Source organism: Rhagoletis pomonella, unplaced genomic scaffold (assembly GCF_013731165.1).
Source record: "Rhagoletis pomonella isolate Grant_MI unplaced genomic scaffold, Rhpom_1.0 Rhpom_scaffold_00009, whole genome shotgun sequence".
NCBI classification, from domain to species: Eukaryota; Metazoa; Arthropoda; class Insecta; order Diptera; family Tephritidae; genus Rhagoletis; species Rhagoletis pomonella.
In genome coordinates this window covers 37,480,729-37,498,508 of record NW_023458563.1, presented here as the reverse complement: position 1 = coordinate 37,498,508, position 17,780 = coordinate 37,480,729, and the positions used below count along the sequence as shown (strand labels likewise).

General features: G+C 36.0%; 1 protein-coding gene across 1 annotated transcript in view; it reads right to left on the bottom strand.

The window, feature by feature from the left end:
- Window positions 1–418: 418 nt before the first annotated feature.
- LOC118745768 (twitchin) overlaps window positions 419–17,780 on the bottom strand; it is a 286,196-nt gene continuing 268,834 nt past the window's right edge. Inside the window, 5 exon segments of the mRNA XM_036479424.1 lie at window positions 419–1,190; window positions 1,430–1,732; window positions 1,978–2,119; window positions 15,693–15,838; window positions 16,953–17,009. Of these exon segments, the coding sequence (XP_036335317.1) occupies window positions 571–1,190; window positions 1,430–1,732; window positions 1,978–2,119; window positions 15,693–15,838; window positions 16,953–17,009 (1,268 nt within the window). The 3' untranslated portion in view covers window positions 419–570.

Genomic DNA, 17,780 nt, shown 5'->3' with positions numbered 1-17,780 from the left:
TTTTTCTAATTTCGTATTCCAATAAATGTAATTTTAGGACAATAACACACCGAGGTGCGTGTGTACTGCTTCGTTTCGAGGATGCCAATCCGATTTTATTTTTTTTTTTTCGAATAGGGCAGTGTAAAAGAGTTTTGTTTAAAAATTGTTAATCGTTATTTTCTTATTTATATGTATATAGGGACACATGATGTGCTATGTTCGGAGCAGTGCTAGTTCACATTATCACCAAGCCATACTTACTTTTGTATTTGTATACATAGACAAAAATGCATACTTGCAATATACTTTAGTCATAGACAATGAATTTTTTAAAGAATAACGAATTTCGCTAGAAATGTTACACTTTTGTAAAAATGGTTTCGATAGACAGAGAAAGAGAGCGATTTATTTCGAACGTCATTCAGTTGCCTATGCCTAGAGACACTCAATATTAAGAAATATACTTATTTGAACTAACGTTTCGGTTTACATTTAGCATTTCGTTTTTTTTTTTGTTTTCTTCCCTACCACTATTAATATAAATACATATATCATTAGTTACATATATACGTATGGTTTATAGTTTATTCAGTCGACATTTACAGAGAAAGCACTCAATGTCTCACTCTTCTTGCCAATGGCCTTTGCTTGATATTGACCCACGTCATCCATTGAGCACTGAACTATAACAAAGGTGTAACGATTTCCATCTTTGGTGAAGGTATACTTTGTGGTGCTGTCATTTATTGGCTTGCCATCCTTTAACCATGTAAGTTGTAGTGGCTCTTCTTGTGTCTCACAGACAAATCGGCAGCTTTCTCCTTCTTGAACGGTTACAGAACTTGGGAATTTTGTAAATATGGGTTGCTTTGGTTCTTCCCCAGGTACGAGCACGTTTATGGTACAAGTACTGAACGATTCACCAACGTCGTTGAATGCCTCGCAGGTATAAGTGCCGCCATCTTCTGGAAAAATCTCAGCAATTTGTAGCTTATAGATATTAGCCTCGTTGGTGTATTGGAAGTCTTTGCTCGGTTTAATTTCCTTGTTGTTGTGTAGCCAAACTACGTCAAAGTGCTCGGCGCCGATGATGCGACAGGCAAGAGTTACCATTTCGCCGTCTTTTACAAAGCGTGATTCCAAATGGCTAACAATTTTCGGTGGTTTCGAGCTACTCGTCTGTCGCTTACTTGCATTTTTATCAAGTGCTATAGGAAATATAACAAAATAAGAATGTACATTTATTCAATGTCCGTAAAAGTTTAATTTATAACGAAAACTGTGTAAATAATTGGTATAATTTTTTTAAATAGATAGATTAATACAAATTCGAATAGCGGTTGATAATAAGTGCTGTGAGACTTGTGTAAGGTCAGCTCAAGCCGGCATATTTTGCGCAATTAATTTTTCTTTCAGTGCGGAGATAAAAATATTGCCAAATACTCACGCTTGACCGTTAGTTTGCATTTGGTTTCCACGACGCTTATGGAATTAGTAGCTGTGCAGGTAAATATACCTTCATCCTCAGGGAATACTTCGTGAATAGTAAGTGTTGCAACGCCATTTTTGTATTTCAAATCCATAATATCTGAGGATGAAATGAGCTTGCCATTCTTGGACCATGTTATCTGTGGTTCCGGATCTCCCTTGACATTGCAGGTCAAGATCAGCTTATCACCATCGTTTATTGTTAAATCTTGCAGTGGCTTCGTAAACTCAGGCTTGCACATTAGCGCATCGTCCGGAGGCACTAAGGGATTTTTGTTTTTAATTTTAGTAGAAAATACAAAGAATAGCTCGCAAACAGTGTTGGCATGCGTAAAGATTTATAGCGCAGGTGAAAACTTTTTGGACCGTTATTGGTAACAAACTTTCAAAAGATGTTGAAAATTTTAAAGCAACTATCAACTTATCAATGTCTTTCATATTTTTAAGAATAAAAGGATTTAGCTTAGCATGGCAACACTGTTTATGAACCGTGTAAAATAAGCTTACATATTAATTCTTTAGTAGCACTTCGAGATCTCGAAGGACTTCCTGGCGTGTGCAAACTACTGTTGCTGCTGTTATACTTCTTTTTATTGCTACTATTACTGATACTGGTGGTTGTGTTGGAGCTTGAGTTGTGAATGTTACTCTGAAATTCAAATAATTTGAAATTCACATATTGAAATGAAAGCAAGTTAGAAAAAGAACTGAAAAGCTGAGATGCAAAGTGAAGTAGAAGAATTTTAAAGATTACAGCTAAAAGTTAAGGCCTCGTGATATTGGGCCCCTTTCTGTTGTGATAAGTAGTAAATGATGGTTGAAAGTACCATAAATATGAAGTAAATCTGCAGAAACTAAGACGGAAGCCCGACATGGTGGTCGCTCAAATGATTATGCTCTCAGTCCTAAGATTGCCGGACCGATGTTTAAACCCCGCCATTCCACCCCAAACCTATAATCTATTTTATCCATATTACCTTTCCTCCCTAATGCACGATACAAGGCGCATTGTGCTTATTGAATAGTTTGCATCCAGGGATACCAGTATATCACCGTACGGCGCTGGTTCACAACAGGCGCAGTTATTATGAGTATAAGGACAAACTGCTGAGAAGCAAACAACATAACAAGCAAGTAAAATTGAACTTTTAGGCTTAGAATCCAGCTCTCAAGAAAAATCATAAGAAATATTTTTCTTTATTTCTGCTGCTTTTAAAACACTTGCCTTTGCTGTAAATTTAATTGAAGAAATAAATATACGAGCATTTTTTTCTTGAGAGCTGCAAACTGATTTAAGAAATTTTGATAGAAGAATATTTCTTTTCCATTTCTTGTGCGTCATTTTATATGATTATTTCGTTTTTTTTAAGCTGGAAACAGGCCTTTAATCTCAAACTCAAAGAAATTTTGATTGACATTTTTTGTTTTTAATTCTATACTTTTTATTTCGCTCTGAAGCATATGACTTAAGTACTTTGCAAGTGTCTGAACAATTTTATGACGCATGAATTGAGAGAACAGTTTCAGTTTACCATGGTGGAATTATACAAAGTCTTGGACATTGACAGCGTCCTCATTCTAATCCGCCAACTTGGCTCCTTCAGATAATCTTTTCTTCTTGACAAAGTACATCTTTCCCCTTTTAAATAAGTACTGAACTACCTCATTTAAGAAAATTGATTTGCAACTACTGAACAACTCCTTGACATTTTATTATTTCTGTTCGTTGACAACTGCGAATTAAACAAATAAATGAAGACTTTGTTTATACGTGAAAAATAAAAGGACGCGGAAGGAAATTGGCTGAAGCCGCCAATGTGGACACCAGAGGTTTACGCCGGCAAGCTTTGCGGCGGCGGCGTGGTCAACTTCAAAAATATTCGGCGGCGGCGGCGACGCCGGCGCGTCTGGAAACGCCGGCGCTACTGCTCATAAGGTAGATTTCAAAGAGCCATGAGGCTACTAATCTTATCATTTCAACTCGTCAGCGTTAGGCACTCGCCATGCCAATTATTCTGTTATTATAATTATATATATTTCATTATTGAATTAGTTTTAAATTTAAATATTGCTACTTCCTACTTGAATTAAAATGTTGAGTGTCTGGCGCTGATTGGTGGGCGAACAGAAGGAAGTCTCTATGTTCTCTACAGATCCGTATGTACTATTTAACTTTAAAGAAATAAACAAACTTTAAAAGTTTAGTTATTGGGGTAATTTATGTCGCTCTCAATAAATTTTTGCAATAATCTTATCAACCGTTATGTTAAATTACGGAGTTCTTACGATTTTTTGCGGATTACATATTGAAAACAAGGTTGGTCTACTGTTTTCCAAAAGTTTAACCCATCAACTCGAACCAGAACGGGCCTTTTGACCCACTGTTGAAAAAATGGCTTATAGATGGTTAATATTTCTACTAAAATATGAAGCGCCAAATTTTTCTAAGGAGAACCGAATGTAATAAAAAAAAAATACTAATGTTTAATGCGAGGGAGCAAAACCTTCCTGGGGTTTAACCACCACTAAGGGATGCTAACGTAATTTTCACACAGCCACCTAGTACTTGTACACGTATGTGGGACCCCAGAATATAATAACTTGCGAATGTAAATATTAGCAAAAAATGTGTTTGTTTAAAATATTAAAAAAATACATAGAAAAATCAACTTGTCTTTGTTTTATCTCCAATAATTGAGGAGTTAGATGCAAAGAGGCCGCTTCTATTATAACTGCTTTCTGAGATATTGGCGTTAAAGTTTTTGATGTGTTATAACCAGGGAACGGATTTTTAGGACCTAAAAACCTATAAAAAAGGCAAAATAAAATAACGAAATAGGCTGGAAAAGGCAAAATAAAATAGCGAAAAAGGCAGGAAAAGGCACTAGGTATTGCAAAAAAGGCAAAACAAAATAGCGAAAAAGGCAGGAAAAGGCACTAGGTATTGCAAAAAAAGCAAAATAAGGCACTAAAAAAGACAAAAAATACTAAGAACAATTAAAAAAATACATTTATTTTAGAAATATTTATATTACAAGTAAAAAGAGAAAAACTATGAACTAGTTTCATTATATGAAAAATTTGTACTTTGAATCTTTGACTATTTTATTCTTTCGAGTTTCTAACTCATAAAATTTTAATCTGTATAATTGTAGTAACATTGAACCACAAGATGCATTTTGAAGTTTTCTGGCAGCATTTTCATTAGATTTTCGCGAAGAAAAGCTTTGAATGTACTAAATGTGCGCTCGACGTAAGTTGATACAAGTGGAGCCCAATTTAAATATGGAACGTTTGAAACGTTCATATTATCAGGTATAAGGGCGTTTTCCTCGCCCTTTACAATTTTATCCACACCCCTTATTGTCTCCAAGCCTACGTTAGCTGAGAAAACGGCTTTGAATTTTTCCAACACCAATTTGGCAAGAGGTCCCTGCGCTCCTATAAGCCGCATGGGCAAGTGCATATTTTTTAATCTTAAAAAAAAAAAAAAATTGTAAATGCTATAATCACTTTTTTAAAGGTAGAAAGGCAAAAAAATGCAAATATCTTAAAAAAGGCAAAAAAAAACGGAAAAATATCTTAAAAAAGGTAAAAAAAGGCAACATCAAATGTGTATACATATATGGAATCAGGGAAAGCTAAATCGTGGACGTTCTTAATCGAAAAAAGGCAATTTCCATAAAATCCGTTCCCTGGTTATAACTTTCTTGTTGTTATAGTAGGTGTATAAAAAAGTAGCATTGTTGTAGTATTGAAAAGAATTGTCTACTGCGGAAAAAATCGTTAAATTACCAGTATTCGACCCTAATTTAACTGTAATAAACGCTTTCGTCGAAAAATATGTTACCTATGTTTTTTCTGAGTTACGCTATTTTTGGAAAAATAAAGGACATCATATTCTTATCCAGTGGCCCTAATTATGCAAAAAAAACTAATTTAAAAATGTAATTTTCATTTCGTAAAATTGTGTTTTATACAAGTAGTATTTAGTTCCTTCAAACGATGTATTCAATGTACATACATCATGAAAATTTTGTACAAATTTCCTTAGGCGCCGAACGCCTCCGCCGCCGCGCCGATATTTTCGTAACACGGCGGCGGCGCGTGAGGAATGACAAAAAACGGCGGCGGCGGCGGCGTATACCTCTAGTGGACACCCAACCGGAGGTAACATACAGTTGTGTAGATATGCACAGCCGTGGCTGAACTTCTTCTATTGGTGCGCGCCTTTATGTCAAATACAAGGCAGGAACCGAAGCTTTTTATGGCATAAGTACACGTGGAGGTGCGCCATTTGCTACCCGGTCTTACCAGCATGCACCACTAACCACTCCACTTCGGCAGGCACCAAAAATACTGGAATTTGTGCTCTGATTAATAAGATAAAATGTATTCATTACACATTAAGTCAAAACAATTGGAATTTTTCGCTTTTACATACAACAGGTACAATGAGCTGTGGTGTAGTGGTTAGCTGTGCGCGCTTCTATTCCGAGGGGACTGGGTTCTAGTCAACATAAAAAAAAAGAGTAAAAAAGTATAAGTTCGGGCGAAGACGACCAATAAATACCCGGCACGTATTAAATATAGTTTTTCACTTTTCTGAAACTACCGTTACATAGCAAGCAGGAGCGGTTATACACCTATTTCAAATTTCTTCGATAGTTTGTTCAGTTCGACTTAATGAGATAAACTTATATAAGTGGGCGGTATCTCGCCCATTTTCCAAAATTCCATAATAATTTTACTTCTTTTCAAGGGATTGTTGTGAGTAGCAATTCTGAGTAAATTAGCGTCCTTAAATTCCAGCATTTCTGAAATTTACCGTTATGTGAAAAGTAGGCAGATTTTTAGTCCAATTTCAAAAATTTTCAACGTCTTTCTTTTATGTGACAAGAACGATAATTGTACTGAGGATGGTACTAATTGCTGGAACGGTTACCGATATACACAAATGTGGTCATAAGTGGGCGGAGCCACATCTATTTTCCATAAAATTTTTATAGGCGTATTTTTTGCTAAAAAGTTATTGCAAACATCAATTTTCAATAAATTCGCTTCAGTAGTTACTGATTTATCGAAGATTTCGGAATTCTCTAAAGTACACTTACCAAGTTTCGCTAAGATACATATTTCAATTTTTATCGTTTGCACAGACGGATGTTATGAAGTCCTGCGATGGTATATCAAAAGTGAACGGCTGTACACGCTAGTATTATCATGGTACTCAGCTCGTCGGGTGGGGTTGGGTCTTGCCGCACTTTCTTGAAGATGTCCTGACTACACACAAAATAAAATTCATGCACTTAAAGATTATTACCAGACCACAATAAAATATCCCACATTTAATTTACAGAAATCCCTTAAAATTAGCAGACAGATGCAAACGGAAAGGATGTCCCTTGATCAGCGCTGCCTTCCCTGCTCTTCCCTGCCCAACTATGAAGAGATACTTTATGCATCGCCATCCCAACCATACCTTCAAGTCTAAAGGGCTGACTATAATATGAATAAGCAAGCGTATGCAAACGTGCGACTACCCATAAATCCAATTCTGAAACTATAATGTACTTAACAAAAAGTTTCGTCAAACGTCATTTGCTTAAGGAAAGAGCGATACAGGTCGCACCTTCCGTACGGAATCAGCTGTTTGTACTCGTATGTATGTATGTACATTGTAACACATGTAGTGGTGTCGCTTTGGTAATTTTTTACCGAAATTTTTATCTTTGCGTATTTTTGGTAATTTGGTAACTTATATTTCAACTTGGTAACTTTTTCGATTCAGTCCTACATGTAACATAGGTCAAAACAAGTTCTGGTTCCACATTAGGAAGTGGACCGTAAGCGTTTCCTTTATCAGAAATACCAGGTAGTCCTGAAAGTTTCGCAAGGCGAACAGTTCTTCTGAATTCCTAGATTACTATAATTCTGTGATCTACAACAAACTGCTTGATAGTGGCTATTGTTATATCTACCGAGTCCATTTCCAGAAGCGCGCCCCTGTTACTCACTTTCGCTACAATTATAACGAGTTGTCCCTTCTTGTTATCTACGTTCTTTGGTCATAACTGGACAAATGTGGATTTTAAAGAGCTCCGAAATTTTAGTTTAGTTTAAAATAAGTTTGGTAATTTTTGGTAAAATTTTGGGTAAAAAATAAAAACATGTGGCAACACTGAAGACATGTAAGTAAAATAGAGCCACCTAAAAGTCTACACTACGTTGCTTATGCATTTGACAGACTATTCATTCATTTTCTGACAGTCAGTTACGGCAGCTTATTCACATTATAGTCAGCCCTGAAGGCTTAGGTCATCTCACGACTAAGAAATTTTAACTCATGCTTTCATTTCACAAGCTACAGTTCAGTAAAGTTATTTATAATAATATGATAATAAATGCAAGGGAATCAATCCTTAGCTATGAAATAATTATCATAATAACAATTATCAATAAAAATATTGTAATTCATTTAGCAACCAAAAATTTACGAAACATTGAATCTGATCACCCTATTCGGTCAGCATGAAAACTATATGTACGTACATTGATATTTATAGTTATGTGTAGATATAAGTATAAGTATACGTTTTACATATATGTATATTATTACAGCAAAAAAAAAAACATTTAGAAAAATTCAATTCGGTAGGTGGAATCGAGGAGTCGAACAGCGCTTGGTCTTCGCCCGTAGTTCTTGTACGCAAACCAGGTAAGGTACGACTGTGTTTTGATAGTGGGAAGGTTAAAGCTGTCACCGGCATATCGAAGGAATTTTGGTCAGACTATCGCGAGCGGAGTACATCTCCAGTTTGGATTTAAAAGATGCTTTCTTGCAAATTCCTTTATAGCGGAAGTCTCGCGGGAAAACGGCTTTTACGGTACCCAACAGACCGCTGTATCAATTTACTGTGATGCCGTTTGGTCTATGCAATGCACCACAAACAATGTGCAGGCTAATGGATCGAGTTATATCATATAACCTAAAATAAAGAGTCTTTGATTGACACCTAGAACTATTGAAGGAAGTTACCGTTCATATGCACAACGCTAGATTAACAATCAACATCGCTAAGAGTAAATTTTGTCTGAAGTGCGCTATCTGGGCTATATTGTGGGATTGGGAACCTTGAAAATTGATCCGGGAAAAATTGAAGCGATAGTTAATTATCCTGTTCCAAGAACTGTGAAGCAGCTTCGCAGGTTTCTTGGAATGGCCGGATGGTATAGTAGTGGTTGTTTTTAATTTTGCTGAGGTAACTCAGCCACTGACGGAACTTCTTAAAAAGAAGAAATCTTTCGAATGGTCGGATAAGGCTCGTCAAGCTTTTGACTTATTAAAGGCTAGGTTGACATCTGCTCCGTTTCTGGCTAATCCAGATTTCAAGAAACCATTTGTCATCCAACGTGATGCCAGCTTACATGAAATTGGCGCAGTACTTCCGCAGGAAAATTCAGATGGTGAGGAGCCGTCGGACCAGAAGGACCTCAGTGGGCGGCTAGCGCACTGGGCTTTGAAATTTCAAAGTTTCGATTTTAAAATCCAGCACCGGAAAGGCAGTGCTAATGTCGTGCAAGATGCACTTTCTCGGATTTATTATGATGACATAGTTTCTTCAATTAAGGTTGATTATGTTCCGGATATAGACTTGCTTTCTTCTGCTTTCAATCGGAAAAGTTCCCGGATTTAAGGTTCATGATAATAATATATATCACCGGAATGAGTTTTACACAGGAAACAAAGACATAGAAGACGCAGCGTGAGAGCTTTTGTACCAGTATAGCTGCGAAATGAGGTTGTGAAGAACCTGCATGATGGTCCTACGTGTGCGCACAGTTGAGTGGCCAAGACTACAGAAAGGCTGCGACGATACTTTTATTGGCCTGGATTACATCGCACGGTACAAGAATATATTTCGAGCTGTAATGTATGTAAGACTACCAAGCACCCGACGAGGGTGCTGCGGCCAATGGTGGGGAAATTCACGCTTTTAGAAAGGATATTCCAGGGATTGTATATAGATTTAATAGGCCCCTTTCCACGATATAATGGCGGACATATTGGTATTTTTATTATACTTGACCACATGTCTAAGTTTACATTTCTTTTTCCTCTAAAAACTGACCAACATCCCTATCGTTAATTACTTAAAGGCCCATGTGTTTGACGTCTTTGGTGTTCCAGAGTCGTGGCATACCAAACCACTGGATACAGTCCTTACTTCGTTGGTTTTGCGTTGCTTAAAAGCATTAACATGAAATCGGAAGGTTTGGTCGAAACCAATCATCATTACGAAAATATATTAAACGTTAGAGATAGAGTAAGGACTAATTTGCACAAATCCTTCGAACAAAATAAATGCCGGTATAGCTTAAATCTCGACCCATTCAGTACTCTGTTGGTCACAAAGTATATTTCTCCTATATACCCCAGAGCGAGATGTCCAAGTCGTTCAATGCTAAATTAGCTAAGACATTTCTCAGCGCATAGGTTCGAGAGAAGTTCGGATCATCATACTACATTTTAGAAGACAGTCATGATAAACTAATAGGCACCTTCCATGCTAAGGACATCCAGGCTTGTTGAACTTCTCGCCTTTTGCAGGAGTTTTGTAAAAACATTTGCAATGCTTTATCAAAGCACCTGTGTTGTGAGCGCGATTTTTATCAGCCGTTGCCCGAAAGCATAAGTCTTTATTAATTGAAATAAGTAAGACGCCTGTCAAACAGACCGGTCAGACGTTTTGATCGAACTTCCGCGGAGAGTCTCTTTCTTTTTTGCTTGACATCGGTCGGACAGGCTACACGCGTGCTTAATTTTATATAAATTAATCGAGCATCGTCCCAGGATTTAGACTAGCACAGTTTAAAGTTTTATGGACAATACCATTCCGGTTAACGCGGATAAATTATTTTTTGCAAATTCCGATCTCCGAAGTATGAAAGCGACAGTTCAGGGTTCAGAAAAGAAAACAGAACTCCTACTCATCAAAAAAAATGACTAGATAGGGTTTATACGAACAGGACAGTCTGATTGCTTCCTTCGGAAAAGTGACATATTTATTAATTACAAAAAGAAAAATTGTAATGCATTTTTCTTATCATTAAAATTGGATTGGTTATATAAAAAGAAAGAAGGGAAATAATTAACTATGTATATATGTAATTTCACACATTGTTTAAAATGGAAAAAAACTTAAATTTTACATAGCAACATTTAAAGTACCCTATAAGTACCCCTCTGAACAATTATAATTGTAACAGCTCTGAAGATGCGTAAATTCGTGGTTCAGGCATAGCGGTAGTAGGTGTAAGAAGGAAAAAAAAGATCATTCATTCAGTGATTATTCTATTATATCAGTGGTGCACACGGGAGTCTCCGGGAGCTGGCTTTACATACAAGTCGTGTGTGCGCAGCTACCGAACTTATGCGTCGCTAGCAGCCGGTCAGTTTGCGTTTGTACTTCATGCTGTAAGCTAGGGATGGGTAGTGGGGTGTTAAAATTCGATTTTTTCCGAATTTCGAACATTGCCCAACCATTCGATAGTTCGATTCGAAATTCGGTGGTGAAAATTTGATTTAATTCGAATTTTTTCGAATTTCGCAAAATTTTTTGAAGTGAAACTTCTTAATAGAGTTCGGAGATGTTTGCGTTAAATATTTAACACCCAGTCATAAAATCTGTATCGTTCGTTGGATTTTCAAAAAGGGGGTAGGTGTCAAATGAAAGGGCTTGCCCTGTAATCCCTGGGTAAAAATCGTTGGGATTATTATTATTATTATTAGATGTGTAACATGGTTTTAGTTTTGTTCCATATGTAAGAAAATCAAAATCAAATTATTTAAATAATAAGTTAAATATATTACTCCAATATGGGTTTCAAATGGTTTTGAATAAACTTTCTTTTTTAATTACATTTGGGAGGGTTGCCACCTGTTTGAAAAGTCGAATTTATTTAAAGAAGTGTTGTACTTAAAATACTATGCAACAATTTAAATATTTTTAAGGTGCTTGCCGAGAGTGGCCACCTGTTTAAAAAGTTAAACTCAAATTACACTGTGCAACAGCCGAAACCAGCCCGGACTTTGATAACATTTTCTGAATGTATACCCATTAAGTAGTAAAACGCGCGATGGATTTGCAAAAGTTACCTCGTATTTTTATTTTATGGCCTACTAAAGTTTTCATATCTCGGCCTAAGTAATAATAATAATAGATTGGCGCTTACACATACGTTAGTGTTTGGCCGAGCTTCTCCTCCGATTTGTGGCGTGCGCCTTGATGTTGTCACACAATTAGGAGGGACCTACAGTTTTACGTCGACTCCGAACGGCGATTGTATTTTTATGAGAAGCTATTTTTCATGGTAGAAATACACTCGGAGGTTTGCCATTGCCTGCCGAGGGACGACCGCTATGAAGAAAAAACCTTTTTTTCTCGGCCTAAGTAGTTTTCACAAAGTCGAAAAAATAGTTAAAATAAATGCGAAATTAAAGGTTAAAACATATATATTAAAGTTTCTTGGAAAATATTTTCGAATAACATTTGAACCCATTAGCTCCAGCTTGAAACGGTAATTTTTGACACTTCAGGAAATCTCGCAAAAAGCAAATTTGGCAGAACGTTACTGGATTGATTTATTGTAAAAAATTATTCTCCGGAAAATTTTACTAGGGGTCTTCTCAGGCAAAAGCTTCATGCTGCCAACGTAAAAGCCTCTAAAAATTTAAAATAAAAAATCAACTAAAAAAAAGAAACTAGTCTTTTATAAAAAAAAATTTTAAAATAGAGTTTGGAATAACAGTTCCTTCTTTGCACAGATTTTTTGTTTTTATGCATCAGATCGAAAAACATGTATTCTTTTATTTGAATCCTTAAGACAAATGGAGTTCTACACACAGTGATTGCAAATTTAGTCAGAAAGAAGAAAGTTTAAGACTTGATTTTTTGCAAATAAAGATGAAATTCGATTTTTTCTGGAAAAATTCGATTTTATCCGAATTTTAGCAACACAAAGTTCGATTTCAAAAATTCTTCATTTCGGAGCTAAAATTCGATTAAAACTCGAATATCGAAGCTTCGAATATCGAATTTACCCATCCCTACTGTAAGCATCACATGCGCGAGCTGTTTTGCTGGGTACACACATACTGATACAAAACAAGTAAGAAAGTCTAAGTTCGGGCGGAGCCGAACATTAAATACCCGGTGCTAGTATTTAATATATGACTTTCACCTTTCCGAAAGCTACCGCTACATGGCAAGCCGGGGTGTATCAATTTTGAGTAAATTAACGTCCTTAAATTTCCAAATATTGAAGTTTCAAGCATTTCTGAAATTTACCGTTATATGAAAAGCGGCCTCAATTTTAGTCCGATTTCAATAATTTTCGATGTTTTGCTTATATGTGGTTACCGAGATACATATATGTGATCATAAGTGGGCGGTGCCACTCCCATTTTCCAAAATTTTATCATAAACGTATTTCTTGGTTAAGAATTGTTCCAAGCATAAATTTTGAATAAATTAGCTTTTATATTTACTGATTTATCGAAGATTTTATATTTCTCTAAATTACCGTTATATGGGATGTGGGCGTGGTTATTGTCCGATTTAAAAAATTGTCGGCCATTTGGTATGGTGTACCAAGGCCAAGAACTGTGCCAAGTTTGGGAGAAATTGGTGCAGCGGTTACCAAGATATACACATGTAACCATCGCAGTTTTCGTATTTCTGGAAATTACCGTTATATGGAAAGTGGGTGTGGTTACAGTCCGATTTCGCCCATTTTCAATACAAACCGACCTTGGATTAACCGAATATTGAGATATTTAAATTTTTGCTCGAGTTATCGTGTACACGGACGGACGGACAGACGGACAGACAGACATGGCTTAATCGATTTCTCTATTCATTCTGAGCATTTATGTATACATTTGTCTATATCTATCTCGATTCGTTTTGGCTGTTACAAACAACCGTTATGTGAACAAAATTAATATACCCTTGTGCACAAGTGCGCTCGGGTATAAAAATTGCGCTTGTGTTGGGAGCTCTGCCAACGCTGTGCACCACTGTATTATATACATACATATATATATAACAGCCTTTCCAACGTCCGACCATCTCATCAGGATCGGGAGAATGACATGTAAGTGCTCTTATTTTCTTTTTCTCTTAAATATGTATTGATAGACTTTTCGCTCATCCGTCAGCAAGAACGATAGAATACAAGATTGCGCATTCCCGCAGAATGACATTTGTGGCAACGGGTAAACAAAGAATATGTGTTTTCTTCTCGATTCACCAATTTCTCAAGCGATCTTTGAATATAGCAAATTAAGCACAACGTTAACAAAAAATATACAACCACTCTTGAAATGCGTTCAAAAGAATAGGTCTTATTAATTGCCAATTTCGAATTTTTATGTTTGTATTGCAGGTGCCGAAAAAGTGATAACATCTTGTCGCAGCGCATATTTTCCTGCAGAAAGTGGTCGATGCTTGCTTACCTCCGATTTCAGTTTGTAATTTGTGGTATTTCAACGTTTTCAACTTAACATGTCGTGTTTAAAAGTGGTCCGTAAAGTGCTTCATGCATATTACGCTCGTGTCTAAATTGTATGGCTTCTCCTGCCGGCAGAACTCTACCCACTTTCTGGCCAAGGCGTCGTCGCGGGGAAACAAAAAAAACTGCATTTGGGGGCTTTACCCCTACGGCTGCTGCAATTCAACACACGACACGACATTTTTTTAAAGTTTTTTTTTACAAATAAAACGTTCTTTACTTCAGAACGCACGAATTACTTCGATTTTTCACTTGAAAGTATGTATGTTTGCAATACGTTTGGACTTGTTTCTAAACAAAAAGTTTGTTTACGTATTGCCATAAATGTCAAAGTCGGCAAAACCAAAGTAGCGGTTTCGGAAATGCGCCACCTTCAGTTCATTTCACCGAATTCCGAGTTCATTTTCACAGAATAATCTAGAATAAATATATTTTTTGAATATTTTTCGGTTTTTGTGTTTTTAGTGCCTTTTTTTGCCTTTTTTTGATTTCATTATTTTGTTTTGCCTTTTCTGTCCCACGTCGTGATTTTATTTTGCCTTTTTTATAGATTTTTAGGTCATGAAAATCCGTTCCCTGCTTATAAGACTTTTAGCAGTACTTGTTGAAGGTCCATCAATGTTGCTTGATCTACTACTTAACCGTTTAGAGCCTGAAGCTAAGACTTAGAGCTATTTCAACAATATAAGAGTGCGCTCTCTGCCCATGTACACATTTGCATTCGGAAAACATTCTTATCATTTGATGCGAATGCGATGTGTAAAATGATACGAATCATTCGCATAACGAATGCGAATGCAAATATTCGCAAGATCCCTGGTACGTACATATAGTTTTCATGCTGACCACCCTACCAGATTCATTGTTCCTAAATTTTTGGTTGCTAAATGTATTAATATTTTTTTTATTGATAATTGTTATTATGATAATTAATTCATAACTAAGGATTGATTCCCTTGCAATTGTAATAATTATTATAAATAAATTTACTGAACTGTAGCTTGTGAAATGAAAACACGAGCTAAATTTTCTTAGTCGTGAGATGACCTAAGCCTTAGACTTGAAGGTATGGTTGGGATGGTGATGCATAAAGTATCTCTTCATGGTTGTGCAGGGAAGAGCAGGGGAAGGCAGCGCTGGTCAAGAGGAATCCTCTCCGTTTGCGTCTGTCTGCGAATTTTAAGGGATTTCTGTTATATTAAATATGGGATAGTTTATTGTGGTCCGGTAATAATCTTTAAGTGCATAATTTTTTTTTTTTGTGTAGTCAGGACATCTTCACCCGACGAGCTGAGTACCAGAATAATACTAGCATGCACAGCCGTTCTCTTTTGATATACTGATATACCTCCGCATGACTTCACAACACGGACAGGCGGACGGACAGACAGTCACGGCTTAATCGATTTGTCTTTTGATTCTGAGCATTTTTGTATACCTTTGTCTATATCTATCTCGATTTGTTTTGCCTGCTTTTCATACTTGCAAAATACAACTTTAGCTAAGGGAGTTTCAAAACGCCTCGGCACAACGTACAGCACCTCATATAATTGCATTATGTTAGTTTGCAACGTTTCTATCATGGCACAGAGTGCAGATTATTTGAAGGAAGCATTGGTACTCCTACATTTATTCAAATAGTTTACCTGATGTGTGGAGGAGTAGCTCGAGTTCTGATGCGTTGTTGTTGAAGAACTGTCGTACTGATTTGAGGAGGAGCCGGAAGTGAATCGACGTACCGTGTTAATGGGCGGTGGTGCTGGCTTCAATGGATGCTCTATATATTTGCGATCTATTCAAACAGAGAAATCAGAAATATTATTAAAATAATATAATAAATGTGAAGTATCGTGGAATTCGGCTATCATCTGCGAGCATTATATTTGTATGCACCTTGCTTTGAATTTGTTGGATTATCGACGTTCTCCTTGTTAAAACATATATTTTAAATAAGGTTGCATTTATTCATAACTGATAGATAGATCGGCATGCAGTTCGGAGTAAATGATCTACTATGAGGTTGTTCACGCTTGCCTGGTTATCAGCTTATGTGGTTACGTGGTTATATTTTTTATTCAGCTTACAATAATAAAATACACTACACAATAATAATTTTTAACCAGATAACCTGATACCCAAGCAAGCGAAAACAACCTCTATATAATTATTGCTACATTCGTAGTTATTTTTCATTCCAACGTTGGCTTGTGATTTTAGTAGAGAGCAAGACGCAGTTTTTGGCGAATTGATTAGTTCAAAGAAGTTGTGTATACAAAAATGATTAAAGTATGAATTGTTGTTGTAGGAAAAATGTTCAAGAGAGGTAATATATTTTATATAAGCGTTTTGGTTAAAACTATATCGGTATATGCATATGTATTGTTTGTCAGATATTTTACAAAGTTTGATTGGAAAATATAAGTATGTACATATAATACATAAGTGCAATTATTGAGTTATTGGCGAGTTGAATAACTGAAATGAATAACATATTTTACGGAAAATTTCCTCAATATTCTAATCTATTTTGAATAGGTGCAGGATGCAAACAAATTTATAATTTGGTGAACGGGGAACCATCTGCACTGGCTACATATTTTGTTTAATAATAAAAGTATCATGTCAAAATGCAACATTCCTGTCTAAGGAGTATTTGCTTTCGCAGATGTGCTTAAAAGTACGGGCAGAGGTTATAAGGTAAAAGATCCGAGGGTAAGCGTTTGAAGTAATTTGAGTATTCTTTTTAGTACGTATTTAAAAAATGTATAACTCAAAAGAAGAAACAAAAAAGTTTTAATGCAACCAAATAACAATAAATATAATAGAGGACTAAAATTTTAATGAATATATTACAAAAGAATTTTAAAAACATTATTTACAGAGAAGTTAAGAATTTCATATTTTACCTCCAGAATGCAGTATACTGTGAGCAAGTTCAGCCTGCTCAGGTGTTACCCATTCTCCTATGAAAAAATTCCATTTAATATTTTATATACATAGAGTAGAGCTATCATATACATATGTAGAATAGACCGTTCGTTAAAATTAAAATTTGGTTTGCCGGGCGGAAAAAGATGTGTTTTGGTCTAAAAATAAGCTGTGCAAAATTTTATTCGAATATGATAACTCTAAAGCTGATGCCAGATAAAACTTTGTAGCTTTGCGTGAGATTTATAACTTTGCCAGCAAAGCGCCAGACGCAAAAGGTATGCCACAATGAACGCCAAGAAATCAATTTTGCACTGCTTTTTTACTCGTCAAAATTGCTGTGGATTTTAAATATTTTGCTTTAAAATTATCAGCAATGTAATTGAGTTTTATGTTTCTGCATGAATACTCGAATTTGGACGAAACAAAATAAATACTAAACCGGCTGATTGTCAAAGCGCGCAAAAAGATGGGAGTTGGCCATCTTTTCGCTTCGCGCTGCAGCTTCAATGAACTATGTGGCATGCTTTGTGCATTTTCATACAATTCATCTTAGCTGTCAAAGCGAATCTGTCACGTAAAGCGAAGCAAACGTTTTATGTGGCATCAGCTTAAGTACTTGCGCGTTGCATTTGAAAATTTAGAAAACCATATGCATTCTGAGAAAAAAATTTGTAACAAAATAGTTGAAAGCCGTGAATTTTATAGTCATTTGCTATGTAAAATAACTCACACAATCTGAATATGAGGTCAAAAATTAAAAAAATAGAATAGGTTTTAAGAATTTGCGAAATTATCGTTTTTTT